General features: G+C 38.5%; 2 protein-coding genes across 3 annotated transcripts in view; both read left to right on the forward strand.

Moving 5' to 3' along the window:
• Positions 1-1,344: 1,344 nt before the first annotated feature.
• On the forward strand, positions 1,345-5,434 carry rsph3 (radial spoke head 3). The gene is made up of 8 exons (XM_054618939.1): positions 1,345-1,555; positions 2,255-2,336; positions 2,417-2,558; positions 2,665-2,810; positions 3,063-3,266; positions 4,403-4,565; positions 4,692-4,778; positions 5,328-5,434. Exons 1-8 carry the CDS (start codon positions 1,446-1,448, stop codon positions 5,381-5,383), a joined length of 990 nt encoding a protein of 329 aa, XP_054474914.1. The 5' UTR covers positions 1,345-1,445; the 3' UTR covers positions 5,384-5,434.
• Positions 5,435-7,680: 2,246 nt separating this feature from the next.
• ezrb (ezrin b) overlaps positions 7,681-26,588 on the forward strand; it is a 32,901-nt gene continuing 13,993 nt past the window's right edge. The window contains exons 1-5 of one of the 2 annotated variants that reach the window (XM_054618325.1): positions 7,681-7,854; positions 9,784-9,881; positions 16,523-16,606; positions 23,073-23,168; positions 25,676-25,950. In XM_054618325.1, coding sequence (XP_054474300.1) covers positions 9,870-9,881; positions 16,523-16,606; positions 23,073-23,168; positions 25,676-25,950 — 467 coding nt within the window. In that variant the 5' untranslated portion in view covers positions 7,681-7,854; positions 9,784-9,869. Of the gene's footprint in view, positions 7,855-9,684; positions 9,882-16,522; positions 16,607-23,072; positions 23,169-25,675; positions 25,951-26,588 lie in introns of those variants that run through there. The other variant, XM_054618326.1, reaches the window with a different exon arrangement.

Below are 26,588 nucleotides of genomic sequence, written 5' to 3' on the forward strand. Positions count from 1 at the left end.
GACCACAGAGCTCTAACCTTTGTATGCACAGATACAGTCTAGTTTCAACACTTGGTGCCCTATTTTTCTTTGACACTTTTCGTCGAGCTGAACCTGCTCTCTGTGGTTAACATCATCTAGAGTTCAGTTTCTGCTTTCCTTTACTAAATGCCTCCTGCCGCCCACAGTTCAGTGTTACTTGAGCAAAACAAATGTTTTTCAAGTGCACAGTTTTGTTTTCCTTGTACAACATTTAGGTACAAAAAAAATGTAAGAGAGGGCAAGAGATGTCAAGCCTGCACTGCAACTCACAATAAAATATGTTATCACCACCACAATGTAAGGAAAATTGTATAGATAGAATACCAGTTAAAAACGTGACCTGTAATATTTACTTTGTTTTCATCTTTTGACTTCTCTGTACAGGAAGTGGTCCTTGCATCAATATGTTATACTCAGAAATGAAATGTGTAGAAACAGAACAAGAAAAAACCAATAGAGCAGGTGACAGTTTATTAAAAAAAAAAAAGCTTTGTTCCTACACTACGGTACTATACAGTATGCCCGTTGGCTCTTCTGGTTGTGTTACAGTTGTAAAAGGTTTGTGTAAGAGCCATTTTGTTATTGTTTTGTTTTCTTAAACTTCCCACCACTTGGGGGCGTAGTGCCGATGTCAATTAGGAAAGAGGTAATATAATGAGGAGGGTTTTCGGAAACCCTGCGATTGTAAGTAATAAATAACCTTTATTTTGGAAACTGGACATTTCGAAAGCAATCAGCAACCGTGGTGGCCTTTTTTTCTATAGGCAACGGGGGTCACTACAGTTTGTTTATATATTGATTTAGTTCTTTACAAAATAGTCTCACCACACGATGCATTTTGCTTGTTATTATACAAACAATTACAAGGTTACGAATGCATTTTTCAATTCTAATTCCTACATGAATGAGAAGCACTCAGGATATAAATAAATATAACAATCTAGACAGCTACAACCAGGAAAAAACTCCATCTGCAGGACAGAACAGCTACTATTGCACCTTGAGTTTGAGTTTAAAATGGATACTTATATTATTATTATTATTGTTATTAATATAACTTTTAGTGGTAGTATTAGTAGGATAAGTAAGGATGAGCAGCAGCAGAATTAGTGGTGGTAACAATAGTAGTTGTAATAGGTACCGTTTTAGTAGTAATAATAATTATACTATAAATACTACTTGTAAAATACGTTATAGTAGTTAATCGTGGAAGAAATACAGCGCTTTATAGCGTCTGTTTTTAACGGAAGTGACGTAGAGGCCGCTCTATCAACGTCACACTTCCTGGAGACGGTTGCTACAACAACAGTTCGTTGGGTCTTCCCGTGTTGGTGGCGTTGCTAGCCTGTTGGCTTCCAAACATTGACGTTAACTTGCTAATTATAACAACACACGTTACGCTACCTGGTAGTTTCTGGTAGAAAATGGCTTTTGTTTCACACAGCCAGAGAGATCCAAACGGGAATTACATCTTCTCAAGTCGCCCCCGACCCGTAGAGAACCGATCCAAATACAGAGAGCCTCCGTCTGAACAGTATGTCTGCTGATTATGATTTTGCTAGCTGCTAACGTTGCTTCTGTGCAGCTAGCCTTACATATGGGCAGATAGATCTAACTAGCTACCATAGCATACGTGACCTGGATAACCCACGTCACAATTAAGTCTAAGTCAACATTTTACTACAGTTCACAGGATTGTTTTTGTTACTGCTTGCTGCAAATTCAAAAAGTGCACAACAGGAATGAACTTCATGTTTTTTAATCTTCTTTATCTCGTGTTGCTGCATTTTGTTGTGCATCCCAAGTGTTGCATGATGACAATATAGTATTTGATCTTTGAAACCATGATACCTAAACATTAATTAATCAATAATTAAAGTCCCATAATATCATTTATATAATGATGTAACACTCAGGAAAGGGCCAATCAGCACAATGAGTACTTCTACTTAAATACTTTTACAACATTTTCCTGAAAACAAGTTTTGGTCAAAATACTATTTTGAATAAAGTCATTTTTGTACTGTAGTGTCATTATTTTTTAGATTCTCTCTGTACTTCCTCCACCAATGTGTTACCAGACTAAATTAAATCCCTGAAAAATATCTCTTATTCCACCTTATTAAACTGTCTGATACCAGAACAACATGGATCAGCATCTCTAAAGCAAACAGGGTCAGCTACTAAATGAGCTGATTGTATGACTGCGCTGTGTTTTGTCTTGACAATGTAGGACACACAGTACTTATGGAAACATTATGTATGACCGTCGTGTTGTCAGAGGAAACACTTATGCCCAACACATCATACCAACTGTAAGTATGAAATAACCATTTGCCTGGTAGGTTTGCCTTTCTTTCTGCCATTTATCTCGTATATTGTCCACCTTTGACAGACGGCTCAGCCAGACCCTGTTGAAGTACAAAGACAACAGGAGATCAGGAGGAGAGCCGCTGCTCGTAAACAAGCCAGGGAACAGTTAAGAACCAGGACGCCGGAGGCCCTGCAGGGCAGAAAACACATCGATATACAAACAGGTAAGGTATGGGTCTCTTGACATGTGTACTATATTCAATTCATTATGAGTTTTTTCAAAAGTGCTGTTGGAAACAAAGGCTATTTTGTAATACTCTTGACTTTCAGAGCATTATCTCGAAGAATTGAGTGACGTTATAGTGGCTAAAGATATCGAGTGCCAGACTGATGCTTTCCTGGACAAACCAGCAACCCCACTCTTCATACCTGCCAAATCTGGGAAAGATGTTGAAACCCAGATAGAGGAGGGAGAGGTAGGTCATCCAAGTGGGAGGTATGGCCACACTTTACAGACTTGATGGCCTTAATATAGTTCTAGTAAAACGTAGTAGACCTGTTCTATTTAAAGGGGAAACTCCTCTGAGGCACTTCTACACACAAAGCCCAGTTTATTGTTGAATAAGGTCTTCTGTTGATCTGGTGGAGCGTTATTTTGGGATGATAAATCAAACCTAATGTTTTCAGTTTCACAATTTCAAACCACTTATGACTGCTTTCTTCTGCAGTTGTTTGATTTCGACAGGGAGGTGCAACCAGTGTTGGAGGTCCTGGTCGGTAAGACAATAGAACAGTCTCTATTGGAGGTGATGGAGGATGAGGAGCTGGCCTGTCTGAGGGCCCAGCAGAGGGCCTTCGAAGAGCTCCGTAATAATGAGCTGGCAGAGGTGATGAGGCTTCAGGAGCAGGAGAGACGCCACAGTGAGGAGAAAGTACGTAACATTTTGAAAATTCATTTTAAATCACTGTATAGGAAAAAAGTCTCGCCCAATTTGAAAAAAAAAAGGGGAAACCAGTAATGCCATGAAAACATCGATCCTGAACATACAGTTGGGATTTTGCTATTTCCTTTGGTTCCTTCAGTTCTACAAGCATTGCCCCAGTGTCATGTGCTATGTTTTTTTTCACAAGAGAGATTTCTGGATTGTGTGTTTTCTCTGTGTTCCCCTTGCTGGTGTCTTGCTTGTGTTGGAATAAAGGTCATAGCAGTTGTTCCATTCAGTTTTAACAGCAGAAGTATCAGACTTACAAAACCTATTAGACTTACTTGGCTGTTGATGTTGCCAGGGTGATACAGGCTCTGGCTCAGTGGTAGAGCCAGGTCGTCCTTCAATTTAGAAGCTAGTCCATCTCGATGTGTCTACGGTGTATGAATGTATATGAATGATTAGATAGTTCTGATGAGTATTGCATGGTAGCCTATGCCATCAGTGTATGAATGGGTGTGAAGGGTTTAATGACATGCAGTGGTCGGAAGACTAGAAAAGCGCTTTACAAGTACAAGTCCATTTATCATTTACCATTTCCAGTTGTCAGTCAAATATGATTAAACCAAAACCTTATAGTTGCGATAAAGCAGATTAGCTACGTTTTCCTAACTGCAAATTACATTTTTGCTACATCAGTGGGTTATCACTGACCTTTTTAAGAATAATCCTTATAATTTGGGAGCAATATAATCCATGAAATCAGTCTCTATCTGTGTTGCTACTTGTTCATTGTTGTATTTTTTTTGTCCCAGAGACCACTTGTCAAACAAATAGTGACTCTCTTGTTTTTCTTATTTTTTTCCAGATTGTTTTTTTTATTGTACTTTCTGAAGGTTGTGGTCTCTTCCTTGTCTGCTCAAAAGTGGATGACTATGACTATTAGTTGTCCTGCTAATGGTTTCAAGCAAACAACCGGTTGGCGCAGCCTGTCCTTCAAAGCATCTGGTGCAGTGTGCTAGATGATTGGTTATTAGAGGAACAACAACCACCTAATGCAGATATAAGAGCTCTTATAAAAAGTGGATTCTGTAAAGAACATTGTGTGCTTTTTAAAAAAAATTGCTTTTTTCTGACCTCAGGAGCGTAGAATTGCCCAGCAGAAGGAGGTGCTGAAGAAAGAAAAAGAGATTGCAGAGAAGATTGCTTCCCGGGCGTACACACAGCAGTACTTGTCTGACCTCCTACCTGCAGTCTTTACCTCACTGAGAAGCCACGGCTACTTTTACGACCCTGTGGAGAAAGGTCAGCCTTTGCTGCATTGCTCTCCAGCATCAACTGACTTGTAATAGATGAGCTCATTGATACTCTGTACATGATTTTGATACGAGTATTTAATCTTTTTTCAAATTTGTGGTTGCTAATTTCCAGATATTGAGACTAATTTCATCCCATGGCTGATGGCTGAAGTTAACAACAGTTTGGAGAAGAGAAACACAGCAAGACATCTGCTGGACAGTAAGGGAGTACAATATATTTATTCTGCTGTTTAGAATAAATCCCCAGTGTACACAAGATTGTACACAAACTGTGTAAGCCACAATCTGTCACAACATAAAACATATCATTTGTTCCAAAGAAGCAACAAATAGAAAAATACTACCTGCCCCATTATAGTTTTAATAAATATTTAAAATTGTCTGATACCCAAGATATGTGTCAACTGACTTGCACACATTCTTATTAATTAGTTATAGTCCCAAAATGTAGGACTGCTACTCATCTACTTTTAGCCTTTTGAGCTTTCCAGCTACAAAAAACTAACATTATAGATATAAACATAATCTTCTTCCAAGTTGTTGGAGGTCATCAACATGTTCTAGAGGCTCATGTTATTATCCCTGACAGCTGAAAGGTATTTCACAAATCCTCCTCCAGGGGTCATCAGGACATAGACATTGTTGGAGTGCCATCTAGTGGTTCCTTTTAAACATACCAGAGGTAGTAATTCATGACAAACATATTGCACACAGAAACTTCCTCATCCTGTCTCTCTCTGTCTTTCAGATATCATCCATGAGGCCGTCCAGAAGAGAATGGAGATGTTCAAAGAGACACAGTAATAATGATGCACTAAGCGAGGTCAAGGGCACGAATGCATTCTCAAAAATAAAATGCTTTGTTACACTGACTAAACTTAATTTAATTGCTTCTTATGTAATGCAAGTGTATGTTTTTTTATTATTATTTTTTATTATTTTTAAGAACAGATAGTTCTAGTGTTTTAAGGATTATTCTGTGATCACAAGTCATTGTCTCACTCTTAAAATTGGTATTATGATTTTAATGATTAATTGGGAATTTGTGAAATAGTGGAAAATTCAATGCAATTTTGTATTATCCCTTAATATTAATTTATTTGTTTGCTTGTGCAGTATGAAGAGAAGTCACTTTTTTATTTTCCTAGATATCTAGATCTTACAGCAGTGAGAAGTTTCAGTCATTTAAAAACCAATAAAACTGGGATGAAAAGACTTGGCATGCATTGTATGAAGATATTTATTGTGCATCTACAATTTGCTGCCAAAGGAAGATCTGAAGTTCTTAAACACAAAAACGTTGCTGTTCCTGATATTTTTTGTTGCAGCTTTGAAATCACGTTATTCTAGTATTTAATCATTGACTTCCTTTTTTGTGATAGCTATTCAAAACAACCCTTTTCTTTCAGGCATGCATCATATTTGTCCATTTTACTAGTCATCAGAACAATCCTGGTTGATGGTGGGTTTTCCAAACGCCAAACATAGCAAATCAGACAAATACAAAGCTTTATCTTAAAAATAATGACTCAAAGAAAGAGATTTAAGTCACACAGGAGGTAAGCAACATGTTTAATAGTTAGAGGACCATTCAAAGTGCTTCCTTTTAAATGTGATCTATTTGCATCAGGCATCACTCTGCAAACAGTTCATTCAGATGCTGTAACAGGCAAATTCAACAATGATTTGCATTGCTCTGACAGACTCCTCTGCTAAATTATAAATAATAAAACAAGGTTATTTAAGTTAATGGCTGTTTTATCATCCTCATTTTTTAAAATCATATTGTTTTTTGTGTTTGGGTACTTTATTTAATAAATGACTATATGAACAGGCTATATTTTCTTAAATGACCAACTGATGTATCAAGGACGTTCCCAGACATATTTAATTTATTTTCAGTAGTCTCAAAAATGTTTATTCTTAAGGAAGGGCTTATAATGATGATGGAAGTGGTGACAATGGCCGTTTAAGTAGTACAAGGCAGGGCTGTCACATCACTCTGGTTTCGTGTTATGATGAAAAGTAGGTCTAACCTCCGATATATACGGCTCTATTTTAATCCCGTCACCTCATTGGCCAGCTCACCTATGACGCCACCCCTCTCGCTTGGCAGCACTTCCTCTGGTTCTCTGCAGGGCGGATGACGAACTCTTCCCTAGTGAGCTACTGTGAAACAAAAAAAGTTTGTGCTGTGTTACATCAGTTCTCAGGACAGGTGAGACCTCAGTCTTTACAAAGCTGGTACATGAGGTTTCAATGTATTTATCTAGACTCATGGGTTGTATTAACAGTTATTATTCAAATAATTGTATTGAGATTAATGTTTTTACCTCAGCTAAACTGACTTACACAAATAAAAAAAAAAACACGTTTCTTTGAACAAACCATTTTCAGCCAAGTACGCCTAGTTGAAAATACTCGGCAGAATCTGTCAATCATATTTAAAAGTGTGATAAATACACGTAAAATACAGTATGTGATATGACTTGATTCATGGAGAATAATATGGACTTTAGGCCTATATTTACTTTACGTTTTAAATGTTATGTATGTCAAAGTGTGTCACATATTGTCTGTGAAAATCCCAAAATAGAACACATGCATAATAGAATAGTAGTCTGATGATAAAGAAATTATTCATTTGTATCTATAAAAGATACATTTAGATGAACATACAAGTAGCTGAAATGTTTTATTAATGTTATATTATTAGTTGGGGTAATTACAAGCCAGGTATCAGTGAAAATGATCATTTTTATAATGGTGTATGTTGAAACCATCATTAATGTATTTAGACACAATCACACAGAGAGACCACATGTATTACCATGGATTAGCCATAAGCTTTCTTACTTTCAACTAACTGTACAATATGTTTTCATGATAGCAAACTTAGTTCACATTTAAGTTGCAATCTTGACCTTTTTAAGTTTCGGACTTTAGGTTTCCATGCCCCTAATGTTATAATTATCTCACTGATGTGGTTCTTGATTCAAAACAACAAAAATGCCCTGCTGTAGGTGGGGAAATTCCGAATTAAAAATGATGAAACAGTCGGGTTTCTGCGGGGGGAGCCCCTCGGTGTCCCACGGCAGGTCCACGGACCCGCAGTTGTGAACCTGCTCCTCCAGCCTACCGGTGACAGAAGCAACAGGATCACCGCAGCGGGATTGATGAGCGCCATATTGCGCCAGTCTGAGACAGAGGAGAGAGGGCAATCTGCTGCTGTGGGCTTCGGACAGTCGTCTCATCTCTAACCCTCTTCAGTTCAGGTAAGACAATGAGACACCTTGATCTTATACTGAGTGAAGCGAGCTCGGAGCTGTGGGAAAAACATACTTTACACACTTTTATTTTTTTTTTTTTTTTTATCTCCGGCGCACTCTGCACAAAGGAGACAAATCTCACAACAGGTGTCTGTGGGATTACAGTGAGGATGAATGCAGCACAGAAGGAAGCTCCTGCACAAAGGGCACCATTATTATTATTATTAGTAGTAGTAGTATTATTATTATTAAAGCAAGAGGTTTGAATCTGCAAACAGTTTTTGAACGATTTGTTTTATTGTGAAATATACGTCCTCCTTCGTTGCCGATCATAGAGGTGGACTTTCTCGTTTGCTGAGCTTCAGTCGTTGCACCGTGGCTGTGGGTGTGTACCAACAACACAGACGCACCGCTCCAGTGGAAATGTACCCTGGGAATCATCACTTTGTTTCGATTTTGTATCATTATTACAACCTTAAAAGGTTATATGCGGCTGTGTCCTTGTCCCTGACCACTGGTGGTAATCTGTGGTTTAATAAAGTGTGTGTTCGCCTCTCAAAGCGACTTTATTAGGTGACGCACAGTCAGTCTAAATGGCGTCCATTAATCTAAGTTGTTTGTAATTGTTAGCAACAGAAGTGGTGAAAATAAAAGACTTAAACAGAGCAGGGTGGGGACTATAACTTTTATCAATGTGGGTGAGACACGTTGAGTACCAAATGTAACCTGCCTGGTTTGTAGGTGACTCGACGGTGTCAAGGTAAAATAGACTTGATGGACTTCCGCTGTTAAATCTCAGAATAAAATATTTTAGAGTAAAGCATTAAAGGGCTTGAGTATACACTGTTAAAAGAGATAATGAGAAATGAATGGTACTTGATGGACAGAAGTCTTTATTATTGCAAAATGATGCATTTCTTTAGGGTCTCACTCAGATATACTGTTGCCAAACTTTTATTGTTGATTTGTAGATCAATGAATTAGTCAATCGACTCAAAACTATTTTTTATTACATCATGTAAGTCATATATTGAGCAAAAATAGCAAACAAATACTAGATTTTAGCTCCTCAAATGTAATAATTTGCTGCTTTTCTTTGTTAATTAATGTGAAAGAAAATTGAGTATCTCTGGGTTTTGGACTGTTGGTTGGAAAAACAAAATGTTTGAATGTCTTCATGGGCTCATATAATTTGTGAAGGATATTTTTCACTACATTCAGATATTTTATAGACTAAATGAGTATTACATTTATAGAATATATATTTGACAGCTTAATTAAAAAAACTTATAATCATTAGTTGAAGCCCTTACAGTCATATTTCAAGCAAAAATGTCTAACCTTCTCTTGTTCCAGCTTCTGAAATGTCAGGATTGTCTGCTTTTCACTTAAAATGTAATATCTTTGGGTTTTAGTCTGTTGGCCAGACACACTATGCAATGCAAGACGTCTCTGAGAATTTGCGATGAATGTTTTACACTACTGTCGAACATTTTATAGTCAAGATGATTATTAAAAAAAGATTATTGAGGTATCACACAATATTGAAAATATGATTGTCTGTTTCACCCGTTAGGTTAGTTGGTTTTAGGTATCTAACAAACTTCTTTGTTGCAATGATATTGTTAAGTTTAAACATCAAATTGAAAACGTAAAAGGTTAAAATGGGGGTTGGTTAAAGGTTTACTGAGTCAAGATTGGGCTCAGGAATCTTGGCAGGACTTGGAATACAAATGATCAGAAGTGAGCAGACTCTTATTTTGAAGTGGACGGGGTAACTTCCTGTGGCATGTTAGATAACCGCGGTGAGCTTGTTGGTTGTTGCGGTGATTCATCCCGATGACTGTCGCCCGCAGGAGTGCCGAGCTGCTCTCACGCGGGTTTAAGTAACGCCAAAGAGGCTGAAACTCGTTTCTCTTCTTTCTCTCTTTCCAGGAGGACACACGGAGCACAGGTCTCTTCTTTGGAAACACTTTTTATTTTAACAGCTCCTCGCACAGAGCAAGGAAAAGAACAGAAAAATGCCCAAAGCGGTAAGTAGTCTTTTTTATTTATGGTTATTTACAGTCACAGCTTGTTGTATCACTAATTTATAGGGAGTCAAGTTTCACCGAATCAAGACAATAATCAAGCAAACTAAAGAGTAACAATACTTGGGTTTGTGTTCAACTGTAGAATAAGTGACACAGTGAATGATGCTGAGTGAGTCTTTAAATCAGATCAGAGGTGACGGCTCATTTTTAGCTGCAAATTGGGGGACTTTGTTATTGCTAATTTGATAAAGAAATCTTAAATCACTTACTGGGAGTGACAAACTTTAAAGAGATGCAATCAGAGTAGTTTCTTTAACTTTGAAGCTGAGCGATCACATTTGTCAATTTAATTTACATTTATTGAACTTTTAAACTCAGTCAATGAGCCAGAAACAAAACACAAGAGTTTAAACTAAACAAGAATACATTTATCACGACTTAATCACGACCGGAACAGTGTGATTTTAACTGGTCTGATTGTATTCATTTGTCTCAGAAACTTACAGTGTCAGTAGGGTCTGTGTTAAAGGGGAATGTCGCTCAAATCACATGCCCTTCTCATATCCTGGGGGTAACCCATATGTTTTAGTCAACACCATCCATGTCGCTACAAACAATAATAGTGAGTCTTATATTTAGACATTGACATTTAGACACTGTTGTAATGTTCTTACAGTCATAGTCACAGGATCTGTGTCTCTGACGTCATTCTCTATAATGTTGTACACTTGTGCATCGTCATAATGAAGGGGGGTGGAAAATGTCTTGTTTATTTAGTTTATGATGAATACAGGGCTCTCTCTGGGTCTCTTGAAGTTATTTTCCAGGCTGAAATTTGGGGTTGCTTCCCACTTAAACATTGGCGTCCCACAGTCATCATGGAGTCTTGGGGAAAATGGGGAAAATTGTGACTTACAGTATTTAGGGTATCAATGACGTTACATCATCAAAAAAGCAGTAAAAAGACAAAACGAGACATTATTTGATGAAGCTGCTCTATATTTGAACAATATTTGCCCTCAAGTATTCTTGACTCATTTTGCCCCACCCCAGCTATTTCAAACTGTACAGATGCACATGGAGCAAGTCCCTCCCTAACCTCATTGTTTTAACATTTCTAGCATAACAGCCTATGTCTGGTATTCCATATTAAGGAAAATGACATTGGAAATGTGCTGTACGTGAATATGAATGAAACATATTGTCCTTTTTCTTATTCCCTGTTCATTATTTAAAAAGTAGAATAGAAAGCCCAAAGATGCCCAAATCATACAGTTAATAAGTTTGATAAGTAACAAAAGTAAAACAGGATTCCAATTTTTTTTTTAGTAAATAAGAGGAAAATAGAAGCATGAATTGCTGTTTAACTGCTCAGGTCCTTACAGAGACAGGTTGCTGCTGAACAGAGCAGCGTATTGTGATGACAATGACTAAAGCCCGGTCAGTGTCATAAAGTCTGTTGTTGGTTTGTTTAGAACGGCCTCATGGTTGTCATGAACGTCGCCGTGGAAATGACATCATTAATGTCAGATAGCAGCAGCACACCGAGTCCAGCTGCCACAAAACAGCCGTTTTGGACGTTAATGCGAGACTGTTTTCTTTTCCATGATATCAAGAAAAGAATACAAGCATTGATTTTTTTTTTTTTTTTTTTTTTTTTTTTTTTGTCCTCTGGTTTACTGACTGTTCAACATGTGGCCCCATGACTGACGCAGCCTTTGGATCATAGCATGAATAATATCAATAGGACATCATCCTCTCAAATTAATCCTGCAAATGCTAAATTTAACCATGGTGATTAATGTAAATATGGGTTTATATTTTGAGTTCTGTGAAAAGTGTGTAATTAGATTAGTTTCCTTAGAGTCAGTTGCTTAAGCCTGGTGTGGGATGAGGGGTGACAATTCCTAAAGCTACAGTTAGATGAGCATTATGTTACTTTAGGGCTGAACAATGATCATTTTCATTGTCGATTAATCTGCTGATTATTTCCTCGATTGATCCATAAGTCTTTTAGTCTATACATTAAAGAAAGAGCCATATACAATTTCTCCAAGCCCACAGTGATGCCTTCAATTTACTTGTTCTGACGTCCAATTTTCTTTGCCATATGACAAAGAAAAGCAGCAAAATTCTTAACTTGTTAGAGAGAAATTGTTCAGCATTTTCTTGAAAAAATGACTAAGACAATAAATTGATTATCAAAATTGTTGGAAACTTAATTAAATAATTGTTTCAGCTCCAGTTTGATTCCCTACCCATCTGTATAATATCATGTTAAACATCATATGTAAGTGGAATAGAGATATTTAGTACTATGTCTCACCTTCTAATACAAGCTTTATTCATCCTGTTTTATAGCAAAAAATACCATCAGTAGTCTTCATTTGCTTGTACTTACAATATCATGGTAAGGGTCATTTTCAATGGCACCTTTTGTTTATGGACCAGAACATTCTAATGCCATTGTAACCGGTAAATATTTGGGAAAACTAAATTGTCATTACAGGAAAGTCTTAAGGCACATCACCAAGTTTTAGCTTTTAACATTTTTACTCATACAACATACAACAGACTTTGGGGAAAATGCATTTGTATCTTCAAGGCAAGTGATTTGATTCATACATATTTTTTGTGTGAGATACCTGCCTTATGTACATGATGTGCTAAATCTGAAAACAGCGTCCTGTGTTGATATCTAATACAATACAATGCAGTGCCCTCCAGAAATCTGTAAAACTAAATTTCAGGGTGAGATCTAATTTATAAATGTTGTAGCCTTACATCAAATGAGGTTGAGCAGTTTTGAAAACCTACAAAGGTTATGGAGAAGTTTAGGAGATTATTGCTTACGTAACTGTTGTAAAAATTAAAAACAGATAAAAATGGCAATTTGCCTTAAATTTGATGATATCTGGCACTGAAACCTACAGGCACTGAATTATTTAAGCTCAGATACCTGGCATGAAATCAAACATTCCAACATTGTTTGTAAATGGAGAAACTTTATGACAGAAGACCAAGACGCCCAGCCGCAATACGTTTGACCAGATTTATGGAGTAGTTTAGGCTCCTGTATTGGTGCTTGTGTGACTCATGTTTAACTTATCTGAATGACACATCGTCAGAAGTAAAGGACAGCGTTCTCCCTAGCTCTCCCAGAATCCTGTTTCCTTTCAGTCACAGCCCAGTGACACAAACCTTACAAGGCGTGGCCACGATCAACATGGATGGGTGTTTCCCCTACATGTCCAGTCCCATTGTTAGTATTTGTTCCTTTAAATAATTGATAACTCAATCATTCCTGGAACACCCTCAAGACCTGATTCACAAATCCAAAAATGGCAACAAGTCATATAACTCTCCTCTAACGATATGCATGTACTTAATACTGACAGAACATGTGAAAATACAATATATACACAATAAAGGACACAATGGGCTTCTTCTCTCTCAAAAGTAGCCGTCGTTTACGGTTATATTACTCTAGAATAATTTCAGTAGAGTCTCCATGGTGACTCCTGTTGCTAAAGGCTCTTGTAAAGCCACGCAGAGGGTGGAATATTGAATGGTCTTGACTGAAGAATGCAGTGCAACCTATTCACAGTTTAACTACAGAGTTGATGACCACCTCATTCCTTTAACGTGACCCTGAGCAGCTCCTTAACCTCCCCATTGAAGAGTGTGAAGTAAGGACATACAGGTCATGATCATAAGGAACAGGGAAGGGCAGTATATTTGGCATTCTTGAAGTATGGCTTGATTGATTCACTATCAATCAGTACCCTATTATGTAATTTGACTTATTGTTGACTTGATTAAATGTCTCAGCTCTAGGTATCAATGTATAGTTGTTACAGAGCGTTTATGAGAGGTCACTGATCTTTGCCTTGTTTTATTTTCTTGTGTCCCTTTTCTTCTTTATATTCATCAATTTATATTGCGGACCTTGATGATTAAGGGGAAAGGGTTAATATGATGAAGTTCCTATCTTTAACATGGAACAATGTGATCTAGTTTTTATAGAGTTTAGAATATCGATACGGGAGATTGTTAGCCTAGCTTCAGCAAAGAGACATGAAACAGGTGGAAACAGCCTCGCTCTGTCCGAAGGTAACTAGGACCTAATTTACACACAAACTATAATCCCTTATGAAAGGGCAACTTTTCATCTTTGGTGTTTTTACAACTTAAACAAGTGAATGTCTATTTTTGTTAACAGAGCCACGCTAGCCGTTTCCAGTTTACATCCTAAGCTAATCAGCTGTTGGCTGTAGCCACAGTACACATAGAGTATTTACCGTATAGATGTGAGATTGGTATCAATCTTCCCATCTGACTCTCTGCGATGACTACTGCCATAAATATATATATTTTTTCTATGTAACAAAAAGTATTGTATAGTATTGTAAGTATAAAAGTATTGTTTCTTGGTTACAAAACCTTCTACCTTCCACCAAGAGTGTGAAAATGTGATTAAACTCTACATTATATAACAAATTTGATTTGGGAACCCCTGCTCCTGTAGCTGACAGTACTGAGTCAGTTATTACTGTAATGACTTGTGAAGCAGGGGTTTATACGTTTAATATGAACGCCTGTACTTTCCTCTGACTAAAGTTGCTCATTGTGTAACTCTGGGTCCTTGCCCGGTATATTTTTAGCATATGTGTCATGTTTTCTTTACCGCTCTGAATGGCCTCAGTTTATTGTGAGTTACCACTGGAGGACTCACTTTGAGATCAGATATCACTCAGTCAGTGGTTTTCTGTTAGCTTGTCTGCTCCACATATTCACATATTCCATTCTCTGCTGGTACGGGTGTGTTTTTCTAGGTGCTACAGCTATAACTGCTGTAAATATAGACTGTGATGTTGAGAGAAGCGTGCTAAAACTGTCAGAGCTGCTGCGAGCAAATCATTTAATCATGTTTCAACAAGGGGAGATTCAAATTATCACCTTATTGAGCAGTTTCTGATCACTTCATTTTGTTTTTAAAATGTCTGGCTCTATTAGGGTGTAGATGATGACAGCAAGGCACTGCTGGGGCACTGCAGCTGAAAGGGCGTCTTTGTTTTGCTGTGTAAAGTAAATGCAGTGTTTCTCCTCCTTCACCTCTTTTTTAGCTGCGAATTGAAGCTGGTATTCGCTTCCCTGTTAGACTCAAAAAGTTTTAAAGTGTATGCACATATGGCACTTCAGGACATAGCTACAAACTATGTAGTGTTTTTGTTAGTAAAGCAACGTTTTCCTTGCAGCAAATCCTGGATCGTGAGTCTTCTAACCGTACTTGAAAGCATGAGACACGTGGGTTAAAACAAATGGGGCATCCTTGAAAATCCACTGTCTAGACTACTGCGTTCTTACAATATCCTGGACTGCACTGTGGTGAGGCTCTTTCCATCCAATGCTGTGATTGGATTGGCCCTCTCTGTTGGATTTAAGCCTGTCAGTTAGTTGCTCAGCCTGTGTATCTTCATAGGAATCAGTCTAGGTCTGAATCACCGGACTAGTCAGTTCAGACGTCCCTTTTCCAGTGGGCGTCATTGAATTTGTTCAGCGCTGCTCACAATGGGCTGGAGATGAAAGATGTCACTGGAGAGCTCTGTTTGCAGGCTTTCTCTCTCTTCCCTCTGTGTCCACTAACCTTTGTGTCCTTTTCACTGAGCATTAATAAGGTCAGTCAATACTTTAAGGGTCTGTTCATAACCCCCGCAAATACCAGAGACGTTTGACATTGTACCCACAGAGGACAGAGTCAGTATGTGCATTACCTCAAAGCAGCTATTGTAAATATTTGTGCATTGTTGCATGGCCTTTGTGCAAAATAGAAATGCCATTTGCTCATTACTAATCAAACTTACAATACAGATAATTGTTTCCCTCCATTATTGTTCACAGTTGACGTCAGTTTATTATTCAATGCAGTGCACCAGTCATGCTATTTGTAATGGTTTTGAATTGCACATCAATCACTGGGGTGGATCCCTGTAAATGGACATTAAATTCCCTGCTCATAAAGCAGGTTTCTGTTAGATGGATCACCTTTTTTTTGTAAACACAGGCCACTCTGATTGATCATTAACCAGAGAACTGAAAGAGATGCCTTATTTCTGTGAATGGGAGTGAATGACTGAAGTAGCTGCCTTATTTTAGGCCTCCTCTCTTCAATCCAGCCTTCTGAATCCATCCTGAATCCATGGTGCCTCTTTGTGGCTTGATAAGTTAGCGTTAGATTTGGGGTTTCTTAGCACTCGTGTGTTCCTTAGAAGCAAAAGTTGGAGAACTATAGGTGAATATTCCTACCAAAAACACCTCTGATTTTGAAGCAAAATTCCCATTCAATCATTCTGGCTCTGAGAAGGCAGTAAAACACAGAGCCCCATGTGTTTACTCTGCAAATATACCCCCTTACCAAACACACACACACACACACACACACACACACACACACACACACACACACACACACACACACACACACACACACACACACACACACACACACACACACACACACACACACCAAAGCAGTGTTCTGCAGTCTGGCATGCTTTACCCTGTATAAGCCCTTACCTGTGAGAACCTCTCTGTTGCTCTGGTCAGCTTTTGAACTCCCGTTTCTTCATGTTTTTCAACAGGTCAATGTTCGCGTCACCACCATGGACGCTGAGCTGGAGTTTGCCATCCAGCCCAGCACCACCGGCAAGCAGCTGTTTGACCAGGTACAGTGCAACTCAAAAAAACAATGTGGAAATATAAAAAATTAAGTAATTTGTATAGAAACAATAAATCACAAGCCAGCGAATCATTGTTTACTGGTAATTATAAAAGCAGATGTACTTTGGAATACATATGCAATAAATTATTTGTAGAGTTAAAGGAACTCTACAGATACAGCATATGAGCTTTCTTGACAGTTAGATGAGAAGATGCATACCACTAACTCTGGAGCCAGAAACTTGTTAGCTTAGCTGAGCTTAGCACAAAGACTGGAAACGGGAAAACCATCCAGAGTTAGATATATCCGTTTGAATCGGCTTAGCAGCACTTCTAAAGCTCAGTAATTAACACCCATTGTTTGTTTAATCCCCCAAAAAACACAAAAAGGGCTATTTCTCTGCAGAGATCATTTACTTGCCAACCAGCAGAAACTCCAGGAAGTTGGTCCATTAAACTCCCCATCAAACAGCAAATTGCCATTTTGACACGTTTTTTTTGGGAAAAAACAAGATATATTGTGTTAATCTGTGAACTTTAGAGTTGATGGATCTAGTTACATTTGGACAGAAATGGGCTAGCTGTTTACCTCTGTTTCCAGTCTTTATGCTAAGCTAAGCTAACCTATCAAAATAATTATTTAATGCATACATAAAAGTGGTATCTATCTTCTCATTCAATTTAGCAAGGAAAGCAAATGTCCTTCATGTTGAGCATATCTTTATCTATATAAGTTGAACACAAATACAAATGAAACTTATTTGTACATCTGTGTTTTACGTCAAGCTATAATTTGCTGTTTTATATTTCTACTGCTGCTGTTTTTCTATAATATTTTTGCAAACTTCTTCAACCGTCATCATCTACCTAACTAGATTGACGTCACTAATGGAGGTCTGTGATAGGAAAGGAGAAAGCGTCCGCCCTCATTATCATCCCGAAAGCTCTTTCCATTCATTACATCGAGGTCTGAAAAGTTATCTGCTACAGACGAGATTACAGGAGCTTTTGGCTTCAAGTGTCCTTATCAGTCTCCGTCTTCCCGCTGAGGTTCAGGGGTTATTATTAATGGTTTTCTGTGGTGAAAAATTGCAGCTTAACATAAGTGAACAAAGAGGACTTGAGACATTTATTAAACCAACCATTAATAGCATTAGTGAAGGAAGTCACACAGTCTCAGTGGAGAATAAAAGGTGTGGCCACAATAACAGAAACTATAAATGATCCATATAGTGTCTGGCACCTTTTATTTTGGGAATCTCACTCACATTTCATCATATTTGTTTATTTAGAAATAATGTCTTATTCATAGGGAAATAATAATTTTGGAAATGAATGACATCATCTGCCCTCAAATTGATTGTTAGCTCTTTCATCAGGTGTGTATTGAATGTTGAACTTGGTTCAGTTAGTTTATTAATGTTTTTTAATGTTTGTCCATTACCCCAAATGTGGTTATCAATAAAAGGGTATTTTTAAAGGGTATTTTTTCATGACCCTTCTGGCTCCTGATACTGGTCACTGTACTATTGTTAGGCGAGATTTTTATTTATTTATTTGCACGTTCCTTGTAGTTGTAAAACTCTATTGTGAAGCTCAGTAACCAAATTTAGATGACATGTCATTAGCGTGAGCTCCTCTGAGGCTGTATGACAGCACCGGGGGAGGAAATGCATTGTTTTAGCCACTTCCTGCATAACTCGTTTTTCAATAGCAAGTGTAGCCAACTGTGTGTATTGTGGCTGCATGTCTGGGGATTTTAGTAATAAAAAAACATTTGAATGCAGTCATGTTAAACAGAAAATCCCTGGAGGTCAACTGTGATATTGATTTCACTGCTTGTGTATGGCTGTCTTTTGGCTGGTTTTGACCAAGTCAGCACTTATGACACTTTTGTGTGTTTTTTTTAAAAGAAAGGCATAGCCGAGGACCCAGATATTCGTCTTTGACATCTCCTCGTTTGTAGGCGTTGGTGAATTCCCCCGCCTACTTGTTAGAATGGCTGTTAGTGGGGTGTGCCACAGATAATCACTCACTCCCTGTGATGCTGTTAGAGTCAGTACAGTGCTCTATTTTTGTGCTAAGATACAATTTAGTGACTAGAGCATGGGAACTGTCTACGAAGCTTCACAACTTGTCCAAAGTCTGAGCATCCGTTCACAGGGTCTAAAGTTCCATTTGACAGACATTTAGTGGTTGCGTCCCTGAAGTCTGTCAGTAGCCTAATTTAGTTTTAAACGGGTGCTTTGGCAGCAATCGGCTGCACCGACACAAGTACACTCGCACCGTTTTTGACAGGCTCTGTGGAAATGCTGAGTAACAGCAGTGAGCCCATTTCCAGGGCGAGTGTGAGGCCTGCTATGGCTGTGTGGTCTGCGCTGATCATAACCTTAGTCCCTGTCATAATGCTCTTACAGAGAACCTTCTACCACTCCCCAGCGAAGTTTCACTACCATATGACTGTTCACTGCTGCTTGTTTCATTTGACTTGAGCCTCAATTAGAAAAAAGAAATCACAGCAGCATTGGTTTACAGTAGGGTTTACTGGTTAGTTACATCCGACCCAACCTCCAGATGCTCTCTCCTGTATTCATGTGGTTTCAAAAGCCTTCAGCAGCAGCTCTCGAGAACAGGTTTGGATTGGTTAAAAGCAGAAGGAGGGTTGATGTTAAACAGCTTAAGACATTGCAACATTATGTCTTGAACTGAAGTCTGAAGGATCTGGCTGACAGGTGCCAGGAGCAAAATATTAAACAAGTTCACTTATACACCCAACCCACATGTCAAGAGAGGGAACATATATGCTTGACGACTTTTCTTCTGTGATGTAGTATTGCAGCAGAGCTATACTTTAGATATTAAACTCTTTGAAGTATCGTAGGCCCTTTACAAAAAAGTATCAGTGCTAATTAGAGAGTGTGTGTGCGTGCGTGCATGCGTGTGTGTGTGTGTGTGTGTGACCATCCATGCGTCCCTTTTATTAGTCCCTTTTAATATTCAGTCACAATGAACGTTTGGTCTGACAGCAATAGACCCATTTATTCTGGGGCAGGACCCACTGCTTCTTCACCACCACAAAACACACATCATCGTTTGTTTTGGTCTCTGTTTGGGGTCTGACTGGCTGTATCCCCTCTCAAGTCACTGGAGAGTCCACGTTAGCTAGCCCAGAGGATGAAGTGAGTAATGCTGTTTCAGCCCGGTGACATTCCACTCTCTCACCACAGAGCCCTAAAACCAGGCAGAGAGACTTTCACTGTCTGTCAGATGGCTGTAAGACGAGGCTGCAGACTGAAGTCATGAAAGCTGTTCCTATGTGGCACTGCACTATTGCTCCTTCAACCTAAAACAAGTCTAAGGGGGTGTTGAATGTTTCACTGAGTTTACAGTTTTTTAAATCATTGACAGAATGAGGTAGACTTGTGCTTCTACTTATAGGAGCTTGCAAAAGAAGTGTGGCTCCTAGATTATATACATATCAATGGATTTATTTTTTCCAGGGATGAAAACAATCGTAAAGATAATTTGGAAGCAACTGCCCAAAGTTTATTACAGTGAAAAGCATACATTTTACATTTTGGACAAGTAAGTTTGGCTATCTAACAAGTAAAACATCTCAGTAAAGCCCTGTAAATATACTAAATTACACTATTAGGAGTACATGGTATTTACTGCTGGTAAGCACGTAGCAAATGTGATATGATAATAAATAAAGACTTTATCATCGCTACTGGTCACTTTCATACTGTATGGCTGTAAAACGTGTATTCAATTCTATCCTTTCTCTAAAAGTCTAAAATTGAATTTACTAACCCAACATTAATCTTACTTCGGATAAATATCTTAGGTGTTCGGAGCTCTCGGCCTACTTTGAAGCGACCTAGCAACTCATTAAAGTCAAGGCACTTTGCCAAAGCAACCTGCTGCGATGTCAGTCTACTAAACCTGCGTCCCCAGATTCAGATTTAATCCTCCTTTAATGAACTGTACTATTTTCAGTATCCTTTGCCAACAGGTGTTCATAACATGTACAGCATGTTATTAAAGGTAGTTTATCTAGTTGTCAAATGAAGTACAATGTTGTTAAAGGTTTAGATTTTTACCTCCCTGTCAGTGCAAAGGCTGTACCAAGCTGCTCTACGGTAGCTTATCCCCTTTAGAACATTTTATTTAGGTGTCTGAACGGAAGCCCGCTCTGTTTCTCTGCCTCTCACTCTGTAGACCCTAAAGCAAAACCACCATGAAAGGGCTGATTGTTTTCTGAGGCCTTATGAGTTTCATTACAGGTGAGATGCTCCCTCTCTTATTTCAGGGCCTGTTGTTGTTGCACCAAATACAATCCATCAGAAAAGTTCCCTGAATGAGAGCCAGTTATTTATACTCCTACAGGTCAGCCTTCCCTGTATTTTGCGTTGACCACTAAAAGTTGACAGTTTGATTTTAATTTTAACCTTGGCTGGAGCTTATCATTGGGAATGGGCTTGGCCGGAGTGCCAATGTGTTGATTCAAACTTCTCCCAGGCAACCCTAACACCTCACCTGGTGACTGGGTGGGGAATTTGGCAATGAGGCATTCAAAAAAGGGCCCGGCACAGAGTTTGTCCCACATAACGTCACACACACAAAAACATGAAATCCTACATGTGCTGCTGGAAAATTGCTGTGCCTCTCTGAAGGCCATAAAGAGCCTCTGGTCGTTGAGGTTTTTCCTTCAGAAGCCCAGTGGAAAATAGTAACTCCTTCTGCATCACAAGTGATTATTCCAGAACTATAACTGTTTTTTCACTTATTGCCTCAGCTGCACAAAAATCGTTTGAAATTATCCTCAAATTGCTAATCTGAGAACATTCCTCTGTGTTTCCAGTAAAGTTGAAAGTAAAACCAGTCTCATTATCTGCCTTGTAGACGTTGATAATGAGGAGTTTTGTCTGTTGCAGTTTTGCCAGAAAGTAACAGAAGACTTGAACCAGCCGTCTCACTCTGTTCCTTGAGTCAGAGACAGGATGTTGGTCATGCAGCACGCCCTCGTTATACAGTATCACTCCTCCTCACCGGTCGAACAATAGGACCACTTTTCTGAAAGACCAGCCCTCGTCTTGCACATGTGTCCTGTGGCATATTGCAACAGACAGAGAGATGTGAGCAGAGTGTTTCTTCAAGTTGAGAAAACACTCAATTTAGTCTTTAGTGTTGTTAAGGAATCCCACTGTTATTAGGAATTACTCCAAATAAAATGTTTCCATATTGCTTTAATTTGGTTGTAAATATTATATTGGCTCACTAGATTAGCCTAATGTAGCTTTTGATATTACATCAAAGCATCCAGTCTCACATAGCTGTAAGACTCATTATTGGTTCCAGTTAGAGAATGACATAAGTGACAAAAATTGATCAGCCCATTAGCAGAAAATGAATCTGCACTATTTTGATCATTGTTTATGTAAGTTGTAGCTTGACAGTTGTCAGGATTTACTCATTTCTGTCTTACATTCTAGAAAACCAGTACTTCAATGATTGTTTGAGTCCATCTCCATGTCCAGAAACATATATTTGCCAAATTTCTTCAGACAACAAACATGTACTGTGTTTAAGAGTGTACTTTTATTTTTCCTGGCAGTAGTTGAGTGTATTGTTACCGTAGCCAAGTCCATACTCAGGCCTGGGAATGTGTAATACTATGAGGGTTGTTCAGCAGATTAGGCTGGTACCTGAGTATGTCACCTTAAGGTTGGATCGTCAGGGCTTGCCAGCGTCTGTAAAGCCTTCAAAGGCCTTTTCATAACTCCTGGCTGTGCTGGAAGGAAACCATCAGTGATTAATTTACATTTATTGGAAAAGTTACCTGATTTATTTCTGAGGTGCCATCTCTTTGTGTTGGCTGCTACGTATACTTCATCATCTCAAAGATGGTGTTCTTGAAGAGTTGGTTGTGAGTAATGTTATGTTAAAGCTGCAAAAAAATTGTGAAATAACTGCATCGACATTCTTAGTTGATATTGTACCACGTCAATATGTGTCTGCCACGACAAATTAGAACTCAAGTTTCTTGCCTTCAATCTGTGAAGAAGGTGATGGAAAATAATATTTTCTGTAATATGTGTATTGACTTTGTATCCAGGTGATGTAGAAAACTAACACTAAGGCTTTTCCATTTGTGTGTTTTAGAGACGAAACAATTAGTTGATTGACAAATAATCAACAACTATTTTGATAAGTTTTTTTTATTATTTCAGTCAATTATTATTAAAAAAAAAAAGTATTCACAGGTTGCAGCTTTTAAAATGTGAGGATTTACTGCAACTCTTGGTCATATATCTACTTTTCGACTGGACTTTTGGTGAGACATTTGAAGACGCCACCTTGTCCTTTGGGAAGTTGTGATCGGCACTATTTTGTCTACGCAATGAATGGATTCATCAACTAAAAAAAAAGAAATTGAAGATTGATTTTTCATTTCCTTTCGCTGTGCAGGTGGTGAAAACCATCGGCTTACGTGAAGTCTGGTACTTCGGACTTCAGTATATGGATGGCAAAGGTTACTACACTTGGCTAAAACTGGACAAAAAGGTAAGATCCATCTTAAAAAATGCACTTTTTTATTTGATTTTGTCTCGTAAAAATCCTCCCATTTTCAAATACTCAAATTATTATTATGGGTTGGAGAAAAAACGTTTCCAGAGTCTTAAGATACTTTATCCTTCAGTCATTAATAATTACAATTGTGAGTCTATTAAGAATTAGACCACACTATGTTCTTTATACTGTCACACAAGTTATTTCACAATATAAGTTGTATAATTTCTTGCGTATCATGGTACAAACCACCTACATGCATACATAAATACATACATAGATACATATTTATGTATATACCACTCAGTATCTGTCACTCTCCCTGTGGAGTTAAATTGTATGAACAATAGAGAAAGAATGCATTCTTTCTATGAGCTCCAGTGTTTACTTTTCAGTCAATCAGTAGCCACAGTAGTATACTACCTATATATTCACCATGCTCTCTTTGGGCTCCACTTCCAACATGGCAGCTTATTTTGTCTTGTTTTTGTCTTCTGAGGGGTCAGAGCACCACATGAAATCAGCTGAAGGGGGATTATTTGTATATACTTTGTGAACCAGAACGGCTGTGGTTCTTCTCTGTTGTCGCTGAGTAAACACAGGTTACTGTACCTTCACTAACTGTTTCTCCTGAGGTGCTAACAATCTAACACGTCAAATATGTTATACAAAAAAAGCTAATCAACCAGAGGAATGCAGAATATCCAGATGTTTAAGATTGTTTTTGTATCACAGTGTCTATATTATCTACCAACCACACCAGTTAATTCTGCATTAATAGTCTTACTTGAAGAAAAGCTCAACGGATTTTACACATCAAAGTCTGTTTACAGGTCTTGAGGAGTGCTTTTAAGATGTGAAAAAAATTAGAAGCCCTTTGGGGCTCCAGAGGATGCTCCGTGAAATCTGAAAAAACGGCTGAAAGCGATGTCACTTGAGTCAACGTCTGTTTGGGGTTAAGATTACAACACTGACCTGACAAACCTCTGTAGCTCGCCCCTCTTCTTTGCTTGAAGGGAGAATCTCGAACCTACATTATTACTGGCATAACAAACCTGAATCTCAGAGAAAACTGTTGATGGTCAAGTTGCAATGTGGGTAACGTAGGCCCTATGTTTTGACAAGGAGGAAGAATGTGTGGAATGAAAACTCCAAAATCTCTGGTTGTGATTCATCATTTTGCACCGTTTTCCTTTAAACTGTCCAGTTTGAGTTTGACAATGTGACAGGAGTGAAATGCTAAATTACTTAGCTTTACTAAGTAATTTTTTAAATATACACCTGATTACTAGCTCTTATGTTTAATAGTGCAGCACTACAGGCCGTAAAAAATATAATGGATAGATTAAGATCTTATCTAATGAGTGGCTTCCTGACTGAAACAAAGCTAATCTATCCATTGGGAGGTATCTAGGGGAACTTTAAAAGCTGCCTATTTGCTATTTATAATCATAAACAAGGGTCAATGAGAGAGAGAGAAAGGGTTATGCGATCCTCAGTCAGCAGCAGTAAACTGTACACTGTGTGCTGACGCTGCGCTGCAAGCTCATCGGCACAATGCCTCGCTGAAACTGGAATATTCCTGGCCCCATTCTCTCCATCAAGACCGCTTGGTTCCTGTTTTGAAATTAGAGGAAGAGGCAAATTGTGTAAACATGTACTGTAGCTTGGAGTTATTTAAGTGTATTTCCACTACATAAGAGTGGTAGATCCCCTTTCTATAAGGGCAGTTTACCCATGAAACTGCGGAACTGTAAGCCGTTCCTAATCTATGAATCATTAACACACACTATTTATTTATGTTGCTGATTTTTATTGTTTTATAGCAAATAACCGTTTACAGGATTGAAAAGACATGATTTAAATGATATCATGGTTCCCAGATGATCACAAAATCTTGATATTTACCCATGTAGACTTGATAATACTTAATTTACTCAAATACAATCCAGCTTTTACAGCTGGTTGTTTTCTTGCCGAGAGTTAGATAATCAGTTTGATGCCAATGTCACGTCTGTGTGGTAAATATGTTGTCTGGAGCCAGCAGCTGGTTAGCTCAGTATAAACAGTGGATACAGGGCCCAACAGCTGGCTCTGTCTAAGAGGACCATTTGCAGAGCAACAAGCTGAAACTCAAGGAAAGTATAAAAAAATAAAAATAAAGCCTGTAAAACAAAAAAAACACACACCTGTACACACACACACACACACACACACACACACACAAACCCCCAAGATATAACGCTTTAACTAGTATGCACAGAGGTACTAGAAAGGGGATTTTGTTACATCTCGACAGAGCCATGCTAGCAGTTTCCAGTCTTTATTCTGAGTTTAGCTAGCTGGCTGCGACTTTATATGTACTGTACAAACAAGAAAATGGTATCAATCTTCTCATCAAATCATTGGCAGAAAACGATTGCCTATTTCCCAAAATGTCCAACTATTCCTTTAATGCTCACACGATGCTTTATGTTAACTTTTGTCTAACTCTCTTCCAGGTGTCGTCCCAGGACGTGAAGAAGGAGAACCCGCTGCAGTTCAAGTTTCGGGCCAAATTCTTCCCAGAGGATGTGTCTGAGGAGCTGATCCAGGACATCACCCAGAAGCTTTTCTTCCTGCAGGTGAAGGAGGGAATCCTGAGCGACGAGGTTTACTGTCCACCAGAGACAGCCGTGCTGCTCGCCTCCTACTCGGTTCAGGCCAAATTTGGAGACTACACCAAAGAAATCCACCAGCCTGGATACCTGCTGTCTGAGCGCCTGCTGCCACACAGGTGAGATGTGCCAGTCGGTTCAGAACTGTGAATCAAATCTATTGTTGTCGCAGTAACACCTAAATCGAAAGGTAAGATGTTTGGTTGTGATACACTTGGCATATTAGATGAAGAAGGAAGTAAATAAATTAAACAGTCATCATCTCCACTCTGGAATCCAAAGAGAAAAAGGAGATTAAGTTTTGTGATTTCAAGACAATTATCAGTGTAAAACATTTCAAACATTTGTGTGGGTGTTTGTGTGTAATCTTTTCCTTTGCCACTATCTACGTTTTCCAGTTCAGCTTTCAAGGCATGCCCAACTACACACGCATGCTGACATTTAAGATACCAGAGTATCTCATTGGTTGCACCAGAGCATTCAAGAGTTTTACATTAAAGCTTTTTAAAGCAGGTGATGATTTGGGTGGGTGTGTCAGTGACTGCCGACATATAATTGTATCCGCTCTTGTCATCACCCGTAACATGCAATGATTTTGAAGTGTAAATAAAGGGGTAGCTCAAATATGCCGACAAGTACATGATGATGTCTCTTTTTAATGCCTGTGTCTTGACAAATTGAAAGTCTGGAGGTCATTGTGGGTCACCTTTAAAAAAAAAAAAGTGTCTGATAGTACTAACAGCTAGTTGGGTATGCA

Source organism: Anoplopoma fimbria, chromosome 18 (genome assembly GCF_027596085.1).
Source record: "Anoplopoma fimbria isolate UVic2021 breed Golden Eagle Sablefish chromosome 18, Afim_UVic_2022, whole genome shotgun sequence".
NCBI classification, from domain to species: Eukaryota; Metazoa; Chordata; class Actinopteri; order Perciformes; family Anoplopomatidae; genus Anoplopoma; species Anoplopoma fimbria.